At 41.0% G+C, this 22,847-nt stretch overlaps 1 protein-coding gene across 1 annotated transcript in view; it reads right to left on the bottom strand.

Annotated features, from left to right (window-relative positions):
- Unc13c (unc-13 homolog C) overlaps window positions 1-22,847 on the bottom strand; it is a 573,981-nt gene that overhangs the window by 244,189 nt on the left and 306,945 nt on the right. Inside the window, exons 13-14 of the mRNA XM_008829781.3 lie at window positions 22,112-22,275; window positions 2,278-2,434 (exon numbers count right to left, since the gene is read on the bottom strand). Of these exons, the coding sequence (XP_008828003.1) occupies window positions 2,278-2,434; window positions 22,112-22,275 (321 nt within the window). The remainder of the gene's footprint in view (window positions 1-2,277; window positions 2,435-22,111; window positions 22,276-22,847) is intronic.

Genomic DNA, 22,847 nt, shown 5'->3' with positions numbered 1-22,847 from the left:
CTATACACAGCATTAATCATTTTTAAATCTCACTTATCCTCATCTTAAATTTGGGCAGCACATTTTCAGAGTAAGGCTCATTATCTTCGCTGAGTAGACCAACACACTGCAGCTTAGATGATGGGGGGGACTTGCTACAATGTTCTAAAAATTCAACCCAGGGGCTAGAGAGAGGGCTCAGTTGTAAAGACCACTGGCTGTTAGCAGAGGACCACAGTTCAGTTCTCAGCACCCACATAGTGGCAAAAACCATACCTAACTCCAGTTCCAGGGGATATGACACCCTTTTCTGGGCTCCTTAGTCACAAGGCAGGCACACATGTGGTGCACTTACATACATGCAGGCAAAACACTCATATACACAAAAATTTTAAAAATGAGCAAAAATTTAAAAAGTCTTCAAGCCCATTATAGTCCCAAAGGTGTTCTGTTACCCATGTTTCTTCTGATTTCTTTTAATTAGTAGTTGCCTCTTCCTATGAAGAGTTCATTTCACACCTCACTCCTGTTCTCCCCGTCAGACAACAGGACAGAACAAGTCCATGCAACAGACTATGTACTCTGCCTGGGTTTCTTCCAGTGTCTGTACTTCAACTGTTTTTGTTACATGACACAAAACCCATAGAACAGACTCAGGAACCAAAATGTCCTCAGTGAGCCAGACTAGAAATACAAGAGCGGTAATTGTGGTGTCTTGGAAAGCATTTTCTGGAGTGTAGTCTTCTCTGTGCAAAAGGAAATGGAAAGGCTTGTCCACCATGGTTATCAGCCAGCACTGCTGCCTCCTGGGTGACCCAGCCAGTTGCCTGGAATCTACCTAGGGGTTTCTTCCCTCCCCTCACAGGCTACCTCCTCAAAGATGCCAAGTACCATTTATGCTGCTGATGCTACGCTTGGAAAGTTCTGGAATCTGTCTTCCTTCTCTATCATCATTAACCTCTCTTTTCTCACTTTATTGAAATGACTCTCAATTTACATCTCATTTTCCTTTCAATCAATTTCAGTTTTTATTTTACTCTGGAGAATGATGTTTGAGACCCCACAGATTCAGGGAGACAGCTTTATTAGGTAATTCTCCTGGGCTCTTTATATCCCCATCAGCTTTTCCTTAGATGGTAATCAGAGTCCATCTGTGCCAACAGGAGCCCATCAAGCTCCAGAGAAAGCAGACATGCTCAGACTTAGCAGGGAGTCATATGAAAAAAAACGGAGAATTCCAAATTTGTAAAGAAAGCAGCATTTCCTACAGACCTCGAGTGCACTCTTCTAAAACGTGTCTTCTGCTAGTGCAAAGGATCATCCTAGACATGGCGATTCATTCAGTGGAGGGTGTCAAGGCTATCTCTCAGAAACCATTTCAAATGAACTTTGCCCTGCAGCATATTAGACCAAGAAACTCCCAGGCTGCTCTGCATTCCCTCTGCAGGAAAATTCAAGAACTCATCCCTCTTTGTCCAAACATTCATGTCCTTTGTCCCCAGGATATAAATCAGAGGTATTTTGCTTTACTTATGAAGTCATGGGGTCTCGTAGTTTACTGTATATAATTTAATGGGGGCAGGATAATCCTGGGTCCAAAATCCCTTGAAGATCTAACTCCTGTGGGCTCCTAGAAATTTAATCCTTTGAACTGACAAGCATAATTTTAAAGAGAGGCACAAGATCTGTCTCTTACTTGACTTTACAGTTTTATAGGCATCTCTGTTCCAACCCCAACCCCCACCCCAGAATTTGGGGCTCTAGTGGAGACAGGTCTACTTCATGTTACAGGTTACAAAACTACAGGCTTCTAGAGAAACCCTCATCAGTGGGTGTATAAAGCAAACTGCAGCTCTGGTTTTATATCAAAGTGGCTCTTAAGGCCAATGAGGACATTATATACTTTGGGAGTTTTTTTTAAAGGTTCCCAAAGAATGGATTTGCATTTCTACTAAATTTGGAGGTCAAATTTCTCTCTTACATTTCTCCTTCCTCATCTTTAAGAAACTTCATTTCATACAGGAGACACTGCCTTAGAAACAAAGGCTTCTATATGTTGGCCTGTTTATTCTTCTTTAACATGACAGTCCTATGTATGGAAACCAAGATGCAATTTCTCATTTTTCATCTCAATCCTCTTGATAGAAGCAGCTTTTGAAATTGTAGAAAATACCAAGTAAGGGAAAAGTGTAATGTAATTTGCACCCACGACTGAAACACCACAAACATATTTGTCAAGAAAAAACTGTAATGAATCAGACTCCCCCCAAAATTAAAATTCAAAACAATTAGACTTACTCCAAAGTTTGTAGCAGCAAAGCGATCGGAGGCAGAAACCTGCACGTTGGTAGAGACAGTTGTGTGAGCATAGAAGGCGTTGATGTTGGCCAGCAGGGCACTCATGACCGCAGGGACCCCGGGGCACATGTACTTAGAAGACAGACATGAAAAGTGCCTGCAAGGTAGGAAAACACACAGTGCTTCTCAAACAGAACCTCGTCACTTCATGCACCCACCCATCTTCTAATGTCAACAATTAAGTTATTCCTCAACCACATCAATGAAAAGAAGCCAAACCTCCCACAGTCTCTAATTGAAAGAGAAACAATTTCAGCCTTTTGAAAATTTCACATTTGCAAAATGTGAAGTGGCTTAATTAGAAAGTGACTTGTCTCAGGGTTAAGGATAGTTTCTTTTAACTGTGAGGATGCTGGGTGCTTATAGCCAACATGAAACTTCCAATGAAATTCAGTGTGCTGGAGCAATGGCCCATGGTCCCTGTCGCTCCCCCAGCCTGCCTTCACTCACTTAAGTCTCTGAAATGCCACGATCCAGCCCGGATGCTCATTTACTGCTGTGTTTTGCTCACATCATCTTTTATTTTGCAGTAGAGGCCCTGCTTTCACTCCCACTGGTTCCACTAGTGAGCGCCACCCCAGCCAGACCTAAGTGGATCATGTGAGGCTTTCCAGACTGTAAGGCCTTCCTTCTGCAATTCTGTTTTCTTTAAAAAATATATTATTTTTATGTGTATGAGTGTATAGCCTGCATGTGTGTAAGTGCACCTGTGCAATGCCCATGGAGAAGAGGGTGTCAGATTTCCTGGAACTGGAGTTATGGCCAGTTATTAGCCGCCAAGTGTGTGCTGGGAACTGGGTCTTCTGCAAGAGCAGCCAGTGCCCTTAACCACTGAGCCATCTCTCCAGCTCCCAATTCTGTTTTCTAAGCATTTTGTCCCAGGCAGGATTCAATGAAACAAATGAAAGGTGAGCCCAGTTTACAGTATACCACCCCTGTGAGAGAAGACTAAACCTTGAACAAAGGTTTCATTTACAAAATCAAAAACATACATCAAGTGTTCTGTTCTGTCTCTTATCTCAAGAAACTGTTCCATGTGAACTCTAACCAAAGACTGTGAAATTGGCACAGCAGAAAACACCCTCAGTATACAATGCAATCCTGTCTTTGCTCCATGTTTTAATCATTTCCCCTCCACTTAGGCATCTCTGTGTTTTGTATTATTGTCCGACAACACAGGCTATACATTCATGAATGTTCTGAGTGAGGTCCACAAAAGAAGCAGATGTCAGTTCTGGAAACTGTGATCTTTTTTAGCTCAGGGATGGCTGGCTCACTACTTCTTCCTCCATGGATCTAACTAATCAAAGTAGGTTAAAGGTTTGAACATGGATATATTCAGCAAAATGCCACAAATGATAGGAAATTAACATTTTTGATTTCTTTATTTTTATTTTGTATATGTGTGTTTTGCCAGAATATATATATATAAGTGCACCCCTGTTATGCAATGGCCTCAGATGCCAAAAGAGGGCATCAGATCCCCTGGAACTGGCATTACAGACAGTTGTCAGCTACCATGTGGGTTCTGGGAACGGAACTCTGGTCCTCAGCAGTCAGTGATTTTAACTGCTGAACCATTTCTCTAGCCCTGATAGGAAATTATTTTTAAAATAAATTTAAAATCCTCAAAATTAGGTCGTCATATTTGTTTTCTCCCCTCCCCCCACAACAATTTACAAAAATTAGTTTTGCTAGACTCAAATCATAGGTCAAGAGATGTAGATTATTCAGTGTCTAAATACGAGTATTTGGGAATGATAAAAATATATAATATGTATATTACATATCATCACAAACCAGACAAAAACCCAACATAGAACTGGGGAAATAAATAAGAAGCCCCAAACTCAGCTGAGGAACCATTGGCAAATGATGACTGCTGGGTGAGGGAAAGTTGGTCGGGGGGGGGCTATGTGGAGTACAGAGAGGGGGTGGGTCTAAATATGATTAAGATGCATTGTATGAAATGTAAAAATATTCAATAAAAATATATATTGAAAAAAATAAAGAGAAAAAAACACATTTAACACATTTAAGGGAATTCAAAGTCGGAAGTTTATCAGCTCAAGTGGAGGGCATCTGGTGAGTAGCTTAGTTCTTGGTTTTGGGCTATGTGGAGTACAGAGAGGGGGTGGGTCTAAATATGATTAAGATGCATTGTATGAAATGTAAAAATATTCAATAAAAATATATATTGAAAAAAATAAAGAGAAAAAAACACATTTAACACATTTAAGGGAATTCAAAGTCGGAAGTTTATCAGCTCAAGTGGAGGGCATCTGGTGAGTAGCTTAGTTCTTGGTTTTAAGATAACAGCCAAGTCCCTCAGGCTGTATTTCCTTTAGCTTTTCCCTGAAAGTTTTGGTGTGTGATTAAGATAGCAGCAACACCTTACAGTTAGTTATTCAAGCACAGAGGTGGTAGAGTGGAGGCATGTCCTCTGTAAGGAACCCATAGCCTGATTTTTACACTAAAGTGAAAAATGAGTGTTTTAAAATGATCTACTTATTGAGCCCACTTCCTCCACATCTTCCATCTGAGGGGAGAAGGGTGTAACAGAGGAAGACAGGGGCTGAGAAAGAAACCAGCTTTCTGTATTTCACATTGAATTGGTTAATCTAATATTCTCTCTCTTTATTCCTTTATTATATTTTTGTTTATTTCATGTGCATATGTGTGTATGTGTACGAGCATGCCAAGGCATGTGTGTGGAAGTCAGGGAACAACTTTCAGGAGTCGGTTCTCCCCTTCAGCCACATAAGTACTGGGGATTGAACTCAGGCATGTTGGTAAGCATCTTTATCCACTGAGCCATCTCACCGGTCCTAGTTTGATAATCTTAAATGCTGCTGTTAAATTATTAAGTTTCACAGATAAAGTAGAATGTGGTGCATATCATGTAGCTCCATTTTGAAGTATAGATGTACTAATAATGAAAATTCTCAAAGAAATTCATTGTTTGGGGAATCCCAGAGCAGTTTTACAACCTAAATGAGAGTTCTAATAAATAATTTACAGGCTATATATGAGACACAGACAGCTGACACAGCCAAGGTCATGCAAATCCATGAAATTTGGAGTTACTTGGCTTAATCTTTGCTGTCAATTTATCATTAATGTTAATCTATATTAACCATAGGAACTTAGGAACAATAACTCAAATATCTGCCCAAACTTTATGTTTTTCTGTGAACATACTAACTTTAATTTATCAGCAAACAATATAATGCTTTTAATCAATTAATCAAACTTTGATATGCCATCTCATTAACTAAAGTGATAGATTCAAAGGGCCAGTTAAAATAGAATTGATTCTAGACTTTTCCTTCTGTTTAACCTTTAATCCATATGTTATTTTTATTAAAGCTGTCTAGCTAGAACTCTCTCTTTTTACTGATGGTAATTTCTGGCACTAATCTTAGTTAAGGATCTGGAGTTGATTTTAAAATGACCCTGATACTTTAAAAAAATGCTTGCTACTAGCTAAGTAGCATACACACTAAATTCTAGTTTTATCCTAGGGAAAAAAAGAATTGTTATGGAGGGAGCTAAAGGCTTGCGTGTGCAACAGGGGAGGAGCCAGGTTTGGGGTACAGAACACAATACAAGAGATTGAGTTCACACGCAGGGAAAAGAAAAGCCAGAAGCCAGAGTCTTGGGAAAAGAGGTTAGGTAGTGATCAGAGAAAATGAAGGGTCTAGCACCCTGGAAGTCATTCAAAAGATATTTATGAGACAGCAAAAGGGCAAACACTGCATTAGACTGTGGTATACAGCAGTGAGTCTACTTACAGTCTAGCAGGGAACCTAGTCATACAGTGGATGCAAAACAATTGGGAGGAAAATCATGAACAAGAGAGTGCTGTGAAGATAACGAGTTAAAATGTATGTTCCACAGCCTGGTGAGGACTGCTTGGAATGAGGCTGTACTGTGAGTTACTGACAACTAAGAGATAGTTAAGTCAAGCAAAAGACTTTATTTCACTGATAAAGAATGAATTCAGGGGAATAAAACAGTATCAATCAAGACAAAAAGTATTGTGTGCAGTGAACTCTATCAATCCCTAGGAGAGAATCCCAGACCAATATGGCCAGAGATAAAACCCTTCCACATCACCATTATCCATCATAATTAACCCTTCCATACTTCCATCATCCAACATAGATGATTCTTCCACACCCCTATCATCCAGCACAGCTGACCCTTCCATACCTCATCATCCAACTCAACTGACCCCTCTACACCCCATCATCTTGTTGGGGAACCCTGCTGTTAAGGTTGGCTGCTTTCTCAGCAGGGAACCTCCTGCTCTCTTCCTGACTTACCTGGAAAGTAAGCACAGATGCCTGACCTTATTTAGAACATGACCTTTGGCATAGTTACCTGGAGTAAAAACGACCCCCAGGTTTTTTCTATATGATAATTAGGCATTGCCCGATAGTCGGATGATAGGAGCCTACTGCCACATGTAAATAAAGCATACTATGAGCACCTATCAGCTGAAGCATTGGCTACTGCCTCCACACTATATTTTCCCCAACCCCCACTGAATAAACTGAGCTGTTTCATTGAATCTGGAGCTGTTTCACTGAGTCTGGAGCTGTTTGTATTACTGAACCTGCCTCCCCGGAAGGGCTTTCTTCCATCAGTGCTCACTGGCCGTCCTGACCCTGTTCGTTGCTTCTGCTCCCTTTGTCCTCGTGGACCGGTGGCCAATGACTCATGAGGGGAGGGAGAAACCTCACATCATCTAACACAGCTGACCCTTCCACAGCTCCAACATCCAACACAGCTGACCCTTCCACACCCCAGCTCCATCATCTAACACAGCTAACCCTTCCACACTCCATTATCTAACATAGCTGACCCTTCTACACCCCATCATCCAACACAGCTGACCCTTCCACAGCTCCATCATCCAACACAGCTGACCCTTCCATAGCTCCATCATCCAACACAAGCTGACCCTTCTACACCCCATCATCCAACACAGCTGACCCTTCCACACCCCAGCTCCATCATCTAACACAGCTGACCCTTCTACCCCCATCATCCAACACAGCTGACCCTTCCATAGCTCCATCATCCAACACAGCTGACCCTGCCACACCCCATCATCCAATACAGATGACCCTTCCACATCCCATTTCCATCACCCAACACAGCTGACCCTTCCACAGCTCCACCATCCAACACAAGCTGACCCTTCCTTACCCCAGCTCCATCATCCAACACAGCTGACCCTTCCACAGCTCCATCATCGAACACAGCTGACCCTTCCACACCCCAGCTCCATCATCTAACACAGCTGACCCTTCTACACCCATCATCCAACACAGCTGACCCTTCCATAGCTCCATCATCCAACACAGCTGACCCTGCCACACCCCATCATCCAATACAGATGACCCTTCCACATCCCATTTCCATCACCCAACACAGCTGACCCTTCCACAGCTCCACCATCCAACACAAGCTGACCCTTCCTTACCCCAGCTCCATCATCCAACACAGCTGACCCTTCCACAGCTCCATCATCGAACACAGCTGACCCTTCCACACCCCAGCTCCATCATCTAACACAGCTGACCCTTCTACACCCCATCATCCAACACAGCTGACCCTTCCACAGCTCCACCATCCAACACAAGCTGACCCTTCCTTACCCCAGCTCCATCATCCAACACAGCTGAACCTTCCATATCCCAGCTCCATCATCTAACACAGCTGACCCTTCTACACCCCATCATCCAACACAGCTGACCCTTCCACACCCCATCATCCTACACAGCTGACCCTTCCACACCCCATCATCCAACACAGCTGACCCTTCCACACCCCATCATCCAACACAGCTGACCCTTCCACACCCCATCATCCAACACAGCTGACCCTTCCACACCCCATCATCCAACACAGCTGACCCTTCCACACCCCATCATCCTACACAACTGGCCCTTCCACACCCCATCATCCAACACAGCTGACCCTTCCACACCCCATCATCCAACACAGCTGACCCTTCCACACCCCATCATCCAACACAGCTGACCCTTCCACACCCCATCATCCAACACAGCTGACCCTTCCACACCCCATCATCCAACACAGCTGACCCTTCCACACCCCATCTCCATCATCCAACACAGCTAACCCTTTTACAGCTCCATCATCCAACACAGCTAACCCTTTTACAGCTCCATCATCCAACACTGCCCCTTCTATTCTACTGACCTGGGGGAGGAAATACTTTGCAGGCAAGATAACTCCAAAGCACAGATTTTACCACCTACTTCAGATCTTCAAAATATGAAACTTTGAGATTTTCTCTAGCACATGACTCCTTCGTAGAATAGTTTTAAATCTGATTTTTTAAATCAAGTTTTAGGTGAAGACTTTTCCCTCAAAATGTGAAAATCAGTGAAGAAGATGAAAACTAAGTGATCTTAGTGGTCTCCTTTAGTCCTTTACTTGCTGTTTCTGAAGTTTGATGTCCTTTCCTGTGTTCATTGCAATGAAACATTTTCTTTTCTAATTTTTCTCATAAGATCCCAGAGCAAGTCTAGTGGTAAGGTCTGGAGTTCAGTATGAGTTCAGAGTCATCTACACTTTGTGAAGGTTGATTTACTTTTATTTTCTGTGTATGAGTATTTGCCTGCACTTATGCATGTGCACCACGTGCATGATGTGCCTGCAGAGGTCAAAAGCGGTTATCAGATCCCCTGGAACTGGAGTTCAGGACAGTTGTTAGCCATGGTGTGAGTGCTGGGAACCAAACTTGGATGTTCTGCAAAAGCAGCCAGTGCTCTTAACTGCGGAGCCATCTCTCCAGCCCCCAAGCCATTTCTTAATCATGAGAGTATAGCTCATCTTCAATCTTCTCTCTCTTTTTGTCTTTTCTCTTTTTTATTTTAAAATTTTATTTTTAAAACATTGTATGTATTGATATGGTACCACATTATATTTTTATGCATGTGTACATTGTAAAATGTTTTGTAAATGCTAAATGTCTCTATCTTCTCAAACTATTTATTATTCCTCTCTGGTGATGGCATTCAAACTCCTTACAGCTTTTTAAACTAATATGTTAGCAAATTATCAATCTCTGTGGCCACCCTACTGTTCAATATCACCCCAGAACTCTATTCCAATGTATGTGTGCTCTAGTACCCATGAATCATCCTCTCCCCATTTCTTTTCTCAACTCTTCCCAGATTCTAATAACCACCATTCTCTCTCAATTTCCATGAAATCACTTTCGGTATTATGCACAAGTGACATCATGTGGTCCTTGACTGTTTATGCCTGGCTCATTTCACTTAGCATCATGATGCTTTGTCCCTTCCGTGTTGCTATAAACACCAGATTTCATTTACAATGGCAGACTAGGATTCAATGGTGCATGTGTCTATGTCATTTCTTTCCTTTATAGATTCCTTCCATTTTTCAGCCATTGTGAAGTTGACACAGAACAGCAGATGCATGCTCAGCAAACTGGTTTTATTTTCCTTCGATATACACACAGTGGTAGAATTTCTAGACCACATAGTAGTTCCTTTTTAAATTTTTGGTCAAACCTGCAGTCCTAATTACACAGACCAGAATTACTTGAAAAGAAAGTGTCTCTATTGAGTAACTGTCTTTATTAGGTTGGATCAAATATACTACATATATATGCATATATAGATAAACATTTTGAAGTGGCTGATGGAAGATAATGTATGTAGTGTTGCATGTACTTATTGTTTTATGTGATGTAAGCAGTTTTAGCTATTTTCAAGAACATATGATATTGTTACTGTAGTCAAGATGTAGCACCATCAATCTCTTGAACTTACTGCTTCTATTTGACAAGCATCTCCACAGTCCTTCACTGCTCATAGGCCTTCACCTTATAAATGTCCAGTACTCTTCCACATCCCTTAGAATGAAGGACACGGTGATGCCCTATCTTCATTATTGTGAACAGTGTCACAGTGAGCATGGAATGCAGACACTTGTTAAAAGATAATTATTTGGCTTTTGTTAGGACATCTAGTCAAAGCACATGGCAGGCTGACGTCTTACAATACACCAACTTCCCTTGCTCTGGGCCTCTGTCCTCTCTTTTTGGGGTTGTACACTGTGTGTCTCTATCTATTCTGCAATCTGTTTGTTTGGAGCTTTGCAGTCCTCTTCCTCAGAGCACATTTAGCACAGTGACTTCCTATCCACAGGAATGGACCAATAACATTTTAAAAATGAAAATCAAACAATAGGAGCCAAAGATAGTTACACAGAATTAAAGAGGGTAGATTGTGTGTTTCTTCCCTTGAGTACCATAAATCACAACATCGAATTACTTCCTGAGCATTTGGTTGCCTTACACAGAGGTAAGCCTGCAAAGCTGTAATGATGACAACTGTTGGAAGGCAGACAGCATTCTACCACAGCTCTGCTGAGAACAGTGTTTTAAAGTTCTCTGAGCATTAGGCAAGTATTCACCTCAAAGAACTGACAGCAATATCTTACTGCCTGATTAATACTGAACTGAGGCAATTTCTGTGAAATGATAGGTAATGGCTAGAAGAACACAGGTCACCCTCTAAGCCTTCCGCAGAAGGTCCTCAGGTAACTAGAAAAGAAGTCAAATCCTACCAGCCTGGAAAGCAGGAATGCCAGTCAATGATTTCTGGTATCAAGGAGCAACTTGCTCTAATGTCAGGGCAGCTAGTTAGGCTGAGAAATACCTTATGATGGACTGGTGTCTAAACTCTTCAGTAGAGCTGGAGAGATGGCTCAGTGGTAAAGAGCAACAGCTGCTCTTGCAGGGGTCCGAGATTCCATTCCCAGCACCTACATGGTGCTAACAGCCATCTGTAGCTCCAGATCCCAGGGATCTGATGCTCTCTTCTGGCCTCCGTGGGTACTGAACATATGTGATGGACATAAATACATGGGTATACTCACACATACACATAAACCAAAAATAAATAAGTAAATCTTAAACTCTTAAATATTCCTGACCAGTAGGAAATAGGATATTTCTAGGAACCATGCACTGTTTTGCCTCTGCAAAGGAGAGATGGGTCCAGCTGCTTCCCAGAAGGGCTGTCCATCAGCCCCTGCTCCATGGTAACAGTCCCCTGAGGCAGGAAAGCTCTTTCCCATTTCCCACCTTTTCAATCTGTGTCCATTAGGGAGTATACAACTCCCAAGACTGCAGTGCATCTTTTGCAATAGGGAACGAGCTATGGGATGTGAAGCTTGTTAGAGGAAAGGCAGATCCAGAGATGAGGGATCATACTGTATGTTCTACTGTTAGCCAAAGTTCACAGTTGCTTATATTGTAAACAGACAACCTTGGAACCTACCAGTGAGACCTTAGACCCTTTCAGTGGGAGTGGTGAATCTCCTTCCCCTGTCAACAGAGAGCTTCATTCAAATGAATTATTCTTATTCAAATAAGACAGCGGGAAGCATTTGAAGATGTGCTTTTGGCAGACAGAAATCAAGTGGTCAGCAAACACAGATTCAAAGGAAACTGCTGCATTCCTAAACAAGTAGGATACAACTATCTTTGTATATTATTAGCTTCACACACACACACACACACACACACACACACGCACGCACGCACGCACGCACGCACGCACACACACACACACACACACACACACACACACACACGCTAACATCCCACCTCCTCCATTCACATCTAGAGCAAATAAGAGACTGTAGTATGTATGTCCCTGGATAGGCTCCTATATTAAACCTCACCCACCATGGCTCAGGGACCATTGTTGAAGATGGGGGTGGGGGGGTTGTAAGAGCTAGGGTTGGTGCATGATCATAAGGAAACAGAGTTTTCCAGGCCTCTGTGAACTTGCTCATACAAACTTACAGCAATGGTGTCAGCATGCACAAGACCCATGAAATTCAATAGAACTGGAGTTATGGTTGTTAGCCATGTGGGTGCTAGGAACTGAACCTGGGGCCTCTGCAAGAGCAGCCAGTGCTCTTAGCCATCAAGCCATTTCTTCAGCCCCATAGTTGGGAGATTTTTAATACTGCTTCTATCTTGCTGGTTGTTATGGGTCCATTTAACTTCATCTTGATTTTAATTTTGGTAGATCATAAGTATCTGAAATTCATCCTATTCTTTTAGATTTTCCAGTTTAGTGGAATATGTATTTTTACAGTATCCTCTTATGATTCTGTTAGTTTCCTTAATGTCTGTTTTAATGTTTTCCTTTTCATCTTAGATTTTTTATTAATTTGAGTCCTCTCTTTTTCTTTTTGTTAATCTGGCTAATGGTTTATCACTCAAAGGACCAACTGTTTGCTTTATTGATTCTTTGTTTTGCTCATTAGTTTCAGCCTGATTTTCTCTCCCCATCTGCTATTTCTGGGTATTGTTTTCTTAGGACTTTGGGTATATCATCAAGTTATTAGCGTGCGATGTCTGTAATTTGCTGATGTAGGCACTAAGTGCTATACGCTTTCCTGCTGGGACTGCCTTCTTGGTATCCTGTAGAGTTTCAAATGCTGTGCTTTCATTTCATTCTAGTCTAGGAATTAAAAACATTTTTTCTTGATTTCTCTCTTGACCCTGTTTTCATTTAGTAGTAGTTAGTTTCCATGAGTATGTGTACATTCTATCATTTCTGTTGATATCCAGCTTTATTTATCCCTTTGTGGCTGGATAGAAGCAGGGTGTTATTGCTATCTTCCTATATTTGTTGAGACTGGCTTTGTATCCTAATATTTGGTTAATTTCGGAGAAAGTTCCATGGGATGCTGAGAAGAAACTACTCTTTAGTATTTGGGTGGAATGTTCTCTAGATATCTGTTAGATCCATTTGATTTATGATGCCATTTAATTTCAAGGTTTTCTGTTTAGTTTTTGTTGAGATGACCTATTGGTAGGAGCGGGTACTTAATTACCCACTGTTTGTGGTTAATCTGTGGTTGTAGATTCAATAGTGTTCTTTTATGACGTTGAGCCCCCCTGTGATATGTGTGTAAATTTTTAGAATTATAATATTTTCTTGTTGGATTTTTCCTTTAATGAGTATGTTACTGGGACCAAGAACCTGTGGCTAGATCGGTCACAGGCTTCAGGGGAAAACCTATCACTATTATTTTGCTGTTATCCCTGTAGGTTAAAGCATCTCCCAACTCTCACCATAGACTTGCAGCAGATGTGATTTACACATAGACCTATAACTGGTCAATATTTGCAGAACAAGAGGCTTCAGAGTACACCTGTCACCTCAGGGACCATTGTGGAAAAGGGGGTGGAAAGATTTTAATGGCCAGAGGTGGTGAATAAATAGAAGGAAACTATGTTGTTTGGATACTACTGGATAGTTGTTCATATGAACATACAGTACTTATGACAGCATGCACATGACCTGTGCAAATCCATGCTAGGCCAAATCCAATCATGGAGGGGGAGGGCAGGCGCAAAGCCCTAACTGTAGCTGAGGAACTACTGGCAATTGATAGCTCCTGGGAGAGGGAGAGTCAGTATTCTTTACTAGTGTGCTGCTTGATAGGTTGACAAGACCCCAAGGGATGGACCCACACCTGACAGCATTTTGGGGAATACCATTAGAGTTATAGACCTTAAAAATAATAGAGGTTATAAGGTAAGGGGAGATGGGAATGTAGGGGTGGATCTGAGAGGATATGAGAGAAGGGGTCTGAAGATTATCAAATATACTCCATGAAATTCTCAAAGAATCAATAAAAATATTATTTTTAAAAACCTTTGAATACTGAGATAGTCCCTGTATATTTGGGCATAAATCAACACCTGGAGTGGTGGTTAGCCACTGAATCTTAAAAGGACTAATGACAGTACATTGACAAGTCCTGTGTATATTAAAGTACATATCTGGAGTCAAGCTACTTGCTATTGTTTTCTAGCATCATAGCAATAGAAAAATATAGATACACACTTCATTTACACATTGCTTCATGAGATGGTCACATGCCTTCATGAGAAGGTCATGGGTTGTTTTTTTTTCTTTCTTTTTTTAAAATTTTTTGACTCAGGGTCTCCCTGCACCCCCAGCTGGTCTGTAACTCACTATGTAGACCAGAGTGGCCTCAATTTCACAGAGATCCACCTGCCTTTTCCTCAAATGCTGCGATTAAAAGCATGTGCCACCATATTCGATTAATTAATTATGATGCCAGTGTTAAAATGGTTATTTTATTTTTATTTATGTGTGTGTATGAGTGTGTATATCTGTGAGTACAGGTGCCTGCAGAGGCCAGAAGAGGGTGTTGGATCCCCTGGAGCTAGAATTACAGGCAGTTATGAGCTTCCTGACATTCATACTGAGATCCAAACTCTGGTCCTCTGCAAGAGAATTAAGCACTCTTAATTGCTGAGCCATCTCTCTGGTTCCCCACCAGTTATGAAGGCACAAGATAACGACTTAGATCCTTGGAAAAGCTTTTGGTGAGAAAATAAAAGATGAAAGAGAAAATCATCTCCATGTTAGAAACACACTAAAAACACATGTACTCCCCAAGACTCAGATTGGCATGTATCTAAGTGATTAGCATTAAATATTTTACTCATTCTTACTAAAGAGGGATTCAAATATTTATGAAATGCTTTCTTTTAGGTCCAAGGCACAATAACTTCTTAAGGAGGCTCTGAATTGCTAGATGTCAATTATGGAGGTTTTAAAGAAGAGGGCAGGGGTGAGGGACAGGACGTTTACAGGGAGGCAGAGGATTTGGCAGGACACCAGCTGCTACTCCTCTCTCTGTTATCCCTTCTCTTCTGTAGTTGGATTTCATTCATCCCTATGCTTGTTCATGCAACACACAGTTATTATACTGCCTTCTTAATATTTCATTTCTTCTTCTTTCCCCTAAACTAGGAGTCTAGTGGAGACAGGAGCTCTCTTTTCTGCCAAATCCTAATGGTCCTTCTTCTGTTGCGGTCTGAATCAGTTCCCACAAGATTTCTATGTTGAAACTTTTCCCTTGACTTGATAGTATGAAGAGGCAAGGCTATTGGAAGGTACTAAGATAGATGGAAGGACTCTCATGACTGATATCACAATGGCTTTATAAAAGAGGTCCTCAAGAGATCTGTCATACTGACAGCCCTGTGTGATCATATCAAAAAGACAGTCATCTATGAATTAGGTAAAGGGCTCTCATGGGACACAAATATGCCAGCACCTTGACCTTGAACCCACTGCCTTCATACCTGTAGGAAATAAATTTCTGTTGTTTATAAGCCATTGTTTATAATACTTTGTTAATAGCAACAGTCATATGCTGAAGGCATTCTGTGTAAATCCTTGCACCTAGATACTCAAGAAATGTGTACTGAATAAATAAACTGCTTATCTTAGACCATTGGGCCTGAATGCCCAACTTCTTGTTTACTCTTTGTTCTCTGTGCCCAGAAAGGTTCTTGCTCTTATAGACCTTTGATAAGAGGTTGAAAATCAATGAACAACTCAGTTGCAGAATACTTTCCATAGAAGGCATGCTCATGGCTCTAGCAGCTAAACCAACCTCCATTTAAAGGGAACCATATTCCAACAGGTCTGGCCCAAAGATGAATTTGACTACAGCAGTAGCATCAAGGCACAAGTCATTTGTGAAGTGTGTCACAGTGAAAAACATTGAGCTAATGCACTTCTCTCATTTGGCATTATGGAGGCATGACTTAGTCAAGAATAATCTCATATTTTAAAGATAGCTTTGGCTTTATTTTTTAATGAAATAATGATTAATTAAACAAATAGCATGTATTTCCTTGAGAAAAATCACCCCCAGAAGGGCTGGGGAGATGGCTCAGTTGGCAAGATGCCAACCCCACAAGCATGAAGACCCGAGTTTGGAGCTCAGAAACCTAGTCAAAATCATAAGACAGCACACATCTGCAGTCCCAGCACCGGGAAGGCAGAGACAGGCAGATCCTTGAGTTCATTAGACATCCATTCTAACCAACTGGTGAGAGACTTTGTCTCAAAAAATAACGTGGACAAGTGATAGAGGAAGTTACCTCACAGTGACCTCTGTTTTCTACATGCACAAACACACACATGAACAAGTGTATACATCACATACACAAATCACCCCTTGAAGAGAATTTACTCCTTCATGCATAGCACAAAATTCTGTGCATGTTTTCAGAGGTGTCAGCACATCATAAGGACTATATCATCTGTCTGTCTGTCTATATCTATTTGTCTGCCTGTTTATCTGTCTATCTATTTATATCTGTCTATCTTTCTATCTATCCATCATTCATCATCCATCCATCATCCATCCATCTATCCATCATCTATCCATCCATCATCCATCCATCTATCCATCATCTATCCATCCATCATCCATCCAAAGACTCCACACTCTCCTGATAGAAATATTTTGATCACCTGACCTGCAGAAGCAAGCCCCATGGAGGAGCGGCATACTCCTGGAGAAGGAGATACACACTTGCTACTGCCATAAGATAGAAAGCTACTTTTGTTTTGGATGGATGACTGCATTTTCCAGCTGGGCACGAACTCTTCAGGTCCTCCATTAGTCATGAGTTTAGTAGGAGAATTGTAATCTCTATATATCTATGAATGCTGCAGAACAAAGGATGCATTTCTATTTAACACAGGAAACTGATAAACTGTGTCCTCACAGAGTAGCCTGTGGTAAAGCCGATTGTGTTTACAGGAAGCTGGGTGCACCTTGAAAGGCTGGTTAAGTCTTAATGTTCAGGTCATTTACCAGCAGAATGGACTCTGCTTTCTTTGTATTCTGAGAAAAACTCAGGAGGAAATCCATCTTCAAAGAAGTAGAGACAGATTCCAGCCAATCTCCAATTATCAGAAGATATGAAGTTACCTAGGGGCTTGACTAAGCACACAAGGTCTTTGAGTATCAGAAGAAACTGCAACTTGGTCATTTTTGCTCAAATAGTGTAGGTAGGAAAGTTCACAAGAATCAAGCATCTTAGTCCTTTTCTAAACGTGTAAGTGTGCTCCATAGATGTGCCCACTCCTTTTAGAAGAACAATGCCCCAACTTTGTGATTTTTTTTTTAAATTCAAGAGGTAGTAATTTTGAAATAAGCTTGAAACATCCCGTTCTATGGGTTCTGTTCCTTCCGTTCATTTCTTTGCTTGCTTTGGGAAATGGAAATGATTTGTTGGTTTATTTTCTGATATTTTAATTTTTTGTTTATTTTTTTTTCCTTGAAGCAAGGTTTCTAAACAATAGGAAAGTGCTGATTCACTAGTTAGTGTAAATTTGAAGGTAAATATGTTCATAAATGTCCCTTTCCAAGTTGTTACTTTTTCTCAACAGTCTATTAGAAATTAACGTATATTTTAATTGCAGAAATATCATTTTGAAAACACCAAGACATTTCTGAAAAGTGTTTTTAACCCTTGGTCAAGGCTGTCAGTAAAATTATCAGAAATATCAATATGATGTGAACAAAAATGTGCTAATACATGGTGAACATCACTTGGTTTAATAAGCTTCATCTTTCTACTTGATTTGCTTTTGACAAAAGAAATCTCTGACACCCAGAAACAGGTTGGGGAAGGAAAAATGATGTAGAAAATTTCCATTTCTTGCTCATCTCATTACAAATATGTCCTCAGAGTCTATCGTGCCCCAGAACTTTGTATAAATAAAAGTGAGTTCTAGCTCCAGGATTTACATCTGTACCACCCCCTATGGAATTCCAGGGCAACTCCACGTTGTTCTTGGTATTGTCTTTCTTAAATATAAACATGTGTTATAATCACACTAACATCAATATGCCAGCAGAGACCCGTGTATTATTCTATAAAAGCAATTCATATCCACTACTATCACCAATAACAGGAAGGGAAGAGATTGCAATTTAGCAATTATTAGGTTGTCAATCAATAGATTTTTTTTTCTCTTCTGGAAAGGCAATGGTAAATTTTTGTATTGTCAAAGCCAAACATTGCTATTGTCAAAAGTCAGTTAGGAAAGATACATTTTAAAAATACTACTACAGTTTCTCTCTCTCCCTTATGCATATGAGTTACATCTTGGGATAGGATGATGGCTCAGAGGGTAAAGGTGTTTGCCTCTAAACCTGATTTTGATCCCTGAGACCCACATAGTGAGAGAGACCCAACTAAATCAAAGTGCCTTCTGACCTCTACACATGCCAAGGCATGCTTGCCCACACGTTTACACATACATACTAATATAAACAAACAATAAATACATGATGATTAAAAATTTTAAAAGGCATTACATCTCAAAGGGTCAAGGAAGGAGTTTATAATTGCAAGCTTTCTAGAGTAAATGCTCCCAGAATAAGGTCACGGGCCTGGGTGGTTTGACCATCTGGAACCATAAGGGTCAAGATGAAAATGGGGTCAGGACCCCAGAGGTAAAGGGAAGCCTGACTAGTAGTTCATTAAACCCATGGAAATCCTATTGGCTTTTTTGATGAGTTTCCTCATCGTATCACTATTGAAGTGTGTTTACCACAACAAGAGGCAGTCTTTTTCTTAGGTCTGCCTGGCTTTCACTCTGTAGACCAATAGTTGGCCATCCGTGGCCCTCAAGCCAATCCTCAACGTAATGTCAGCAGTACACAGCTACACCATCTGTCTGCTTAGTACAGTTGGACTGCAGAGCTGACCATGGTGAGGGAGACAGTAGATCCCACACTGTATTTATTGTCCTGGCATTACAGAAAAAAACAGTTGACAACCCTTGCTTTAGACCCTTAACTGGTATAAACAGGAGCTTGTTAAACTTAAGTCAAATCGATCTGAAGATTACTTAGCATCAGATAAGGATCCAAAGTTTGTTAAACTATCATTGTTTAGATTGAGAGGCAAGAAAAATCTACACTGTGGAAAAATAAAGGAGGTCTGACTTTCTTCTTTAAACTACCATGTATTTACATTGTTGAAGGTGGCCCTGCTTCTCACAGTACAGAAAGTAGAGAAGGCTCTGACGTCAACACCCAGAGATGTTTGCCATAAACTCAGCTCAACCCTTTTCTTTCCTTGGATTCTTTCCACATAAACCAGTTCATTTACTTTACATGGTTGATCATAGCTATACTTTGTGCTCATGTGTTATACAAGGTGTTTTGGTGAATTATGCAGTCTTTAGCATGGGACAAAACAGATGGCAAAGTCACTGGCTCCCTTACAGCTGCCTGATTACAAAATAGGTTCCTTCAGAGTGAGTCCCTGATGCAAGATGTGAACAGGAGATGATGGTGACTGTCAACCAGGAAGCCAGTACTTTGATTTCCGGATTTTTGAGGGAGGTTTAGTTTGGTGATTGTTAAGGCCCTTTGCATTTCTAAGACTGTGATCTTTATTATTTAGGACTAGAACATTATATAAAAGCAGACAGTATATTCAAATTTTTATATGTTTACGTGCGGGCTGTGTATGGAGGTATGTGGGTATAGGTGCTAGTCTATGTGTGTAAACAAGCGTGTGGGGGCCAGAGGTTGACGTCAGGTGTCTTCCTCAATCACTCCCTGCCTTATTGTTTGAGATGGGGTCTCTCACTAAACCTAAACCTGTCTGATTTGACTAGACCGGCTAGCCTGTGAGTCAAAACAACCCTCTCCTCTGTACTTCCTCTGCACTGGGCTTGTAGGCATGTGCTGCCATGCCCCTCTTCTTTGTGTGGGTGCTGGGGTGTCCATGCTTGTTTACCAAACGTTTCATCAACTAGGCCGTCTCCCCAGCACCAATGTAATAAAAGTACATTCATTCTTTTTGATAGACTTAATTATTTTTATTTATGTATATGTGTGAGTGCCTGCTTGAGTTTATGCATGTGCATGTAGGTGCCCATAGAGGTTAGAGACCATTGAATCCCTGGGAGTTGGAGTTACAGGCAGTTGTAAATCACCTGATACGGGTGCTAGGAACTGAACCTGGGTCCTCTGGAAAAGGAATACTCTCTCTTAACTGCTGAGTCATTGCTCCAGCCCCAATAAAAATGCCTTCATTCTTTGAAAAATATTTTTATTTATTATTTTTATGTGTCTGAGTGTACTGCTTGCATGCAGGCAGGTGCATTCGCGTTGTGCAATGCCTGAGGAGGTCAGATGAGCGTGTTGAATCCCCTGGAACTGGAATTACAAATGGTGATAGACCCATGTGTGTGCTGGGAATCAAACCAGGGTCCTCTGCAAGACAGCCAGTGCTCTTGACCTGTGAGCCATCTCTAGTCCCCAAATACCTTCATTCTTAAATTAGGTTACTCAAGAATCATGACTGATGATTAAATGTCAGGAGCACTAAAGTTTAGAGAACATCGAATTTGTTCCAAATTTCATCTGTGAAATATAGTTCTGTTGACTTACTACAACCTAGAATCACCTGGGAAGAAGGTGATCCCTCAGTGAGGGATTTTCTACATTGGGATGGCCTTTGGGCATATCTGTGGGAGACCATCTTCATTAACTGATGTGAGAGGTCCCAGCCCAGTGTGGGTAGCATCAGTCCCTAGGCAGGAGTCCTGAACTGTGTAAGGCTGGAGGAGTGGAGCTGGACAGGAGCAGGCGAGTGTGTGAGTGTGTATCTCTCTCTCTCTCTGTGTGTGTGTGTGTGTGTGTGTGTGTGTGAATTCCTTCTCCCTCTGCTCTTAACTGTGGACGTGACCAGCCATCTCAAGCTCCTGCTGCCTTGACTTCCTGACAGGGAAGGGCTGTCACCTGGAATTATGAGCTAAAATAAATGCTTTCTCTTCTGGGTTGCCATTTATCACAGTATTTTGTCACAGCAACAGAAATGAAGGTATGATAGAATCCATCATTGAAATGAATGGGATTGATTACCTGGCCCATCACCTATTCATGTCACATGAAAATATGACCCTGTTGTCAATATGTGCATTTATAATGACATATACATATATATAGTTAACATCATACTTTGGATGTTCATAAACCAAATGCATTACAAACATAGACCAGGTCTCCAAATATCAGCCACAGGGCAGAAGTGGCCCAGTTCTAAGTCCTGACTGGCTCTTCTCAGGGGGCCAGTGCCTGTCAAAGCCCACTCTTTAACTCTATCAGGTCTAAGAACATCTTCATTTTACTGAATTAACAGAACTAATGTATACATATTGAAGCAAGGACTCAGCTCAGCACCTTGTACGAGATACTACAATGACTCCAAGTGTTTCTGAGCCTGAACAGCTGAGTAATCGTCAACATGTCAGGGCTTTATTCTCCTATGATATCAAATAATGTTGCTACCACAGAATGCTGAGCCCTGTCCTCTGAATGTCTGAATTGGTTTGGGTGAATGGAAAACTGAAATTTCTAAGTCTCCACAGCTACTGATGCTTATCATGGGATCCCATTTTGAGAACTGAACAAACGTGTCAGTGAATCATTAATTCTCAGCAGCTAACCCTGTACTTGACAGCATATGTACAGAATAAAATGAAGCCCTCTTTTTTTTTTTTTTCAATTTCACTTGAATTAGAAGAACTGAGATGAGGGCAGGCAAGAGGGCTCAGAAGGTAAAAGAGATTACCACCATGCTTGATAACCTGAATTTGACCCCCAAGACCTGGCGGAAAGACAGAACTGACCTAGCAAGTTGTCCTCTGATCTCCACAGGCACACATCTCAAACACACACCCACATACCCCATCATATACACAGAGATAAATATAAACAATAAAGAATTGAGATGGAGGCTCCTTTTTTTTTTCTTTTCTTTAGTTTTAAACAGAGTTTTGTGAGAATGCAGGCATCCTCCAGTACTTACGTCATAGCTTGGTAAATGGATTCAACCCCGTAACGCATGGCAAACTCATCCACTATTTCTTGGGCAGCGTCATCAAAGAAAACCTTCCAGGCTTCATCACCTTTGACCTCTGGGATTTTCACACCACCATTAGATTTCACTTCAGTCAAATAATGAAACAGGTTCTGAAAACAAGTAGTGTTCAGTTGTTCAGGGATTCCTCCAAATATGCTAGACATACTTATCTATAATTTTCAGGAAAATGCACTCATATTACCATCATTTCTAATGTTTTCCTGCCTCTGAAAGCAACAACAGTATCTTCGATTTTTAAAATTAGGTTTATTATACAAAAATCTGCCTTCTGCCTAAGAGTATACAGAAGCAATAATTCAAATGCTTTCGTACATAGCCAGCTATTTTAAGTAAAAGTTTTTGCATGTAACTTTCTACACGATAAGACATATTTTGTATTCATAGACTCTGAGTAAATTACAGTATCCTGGGTGAAAGTTGGGACATTTACCATGTTAATACAGGACTTAGTTGCATAATGATATGAACAGGCTTCAGATATAGTATGGTAACGTCAGGACACTGAGTCTGATTGAAAATAAATGTCTGAAAATTGTAATATTGAAAAGAAAACACTATCCTCAATTCTGTTTTATATCTAACAAGCTTGGGAGCGGCAGCCTGGATGCCCTGAGAATGTTTATGTGGATTCCAGATCTTTTATTTATTTATTTATTATTTA

The sequence above is a fragment of the Nannospalax galili genome, unplaced genomic scaffold (genome assembly GCF_000622305.1).
Source record: "Nannospalax galili isolate Female #2095 unplaced genomic scaffold, S.galili_v1.0 scaffold213, whole genome shotgun sequence".
NCBI classification, from domain to species: Eukaryota; Metazoa; Chordata; class Mammalia; order Rodentia; family Spalacidae; genus Nannospalax; species Nannospalax galili.
Note: the sequence above shows the minus strand (reverse complement) of the source record. Positions and strands in the feature narration are given on the sequence as shown.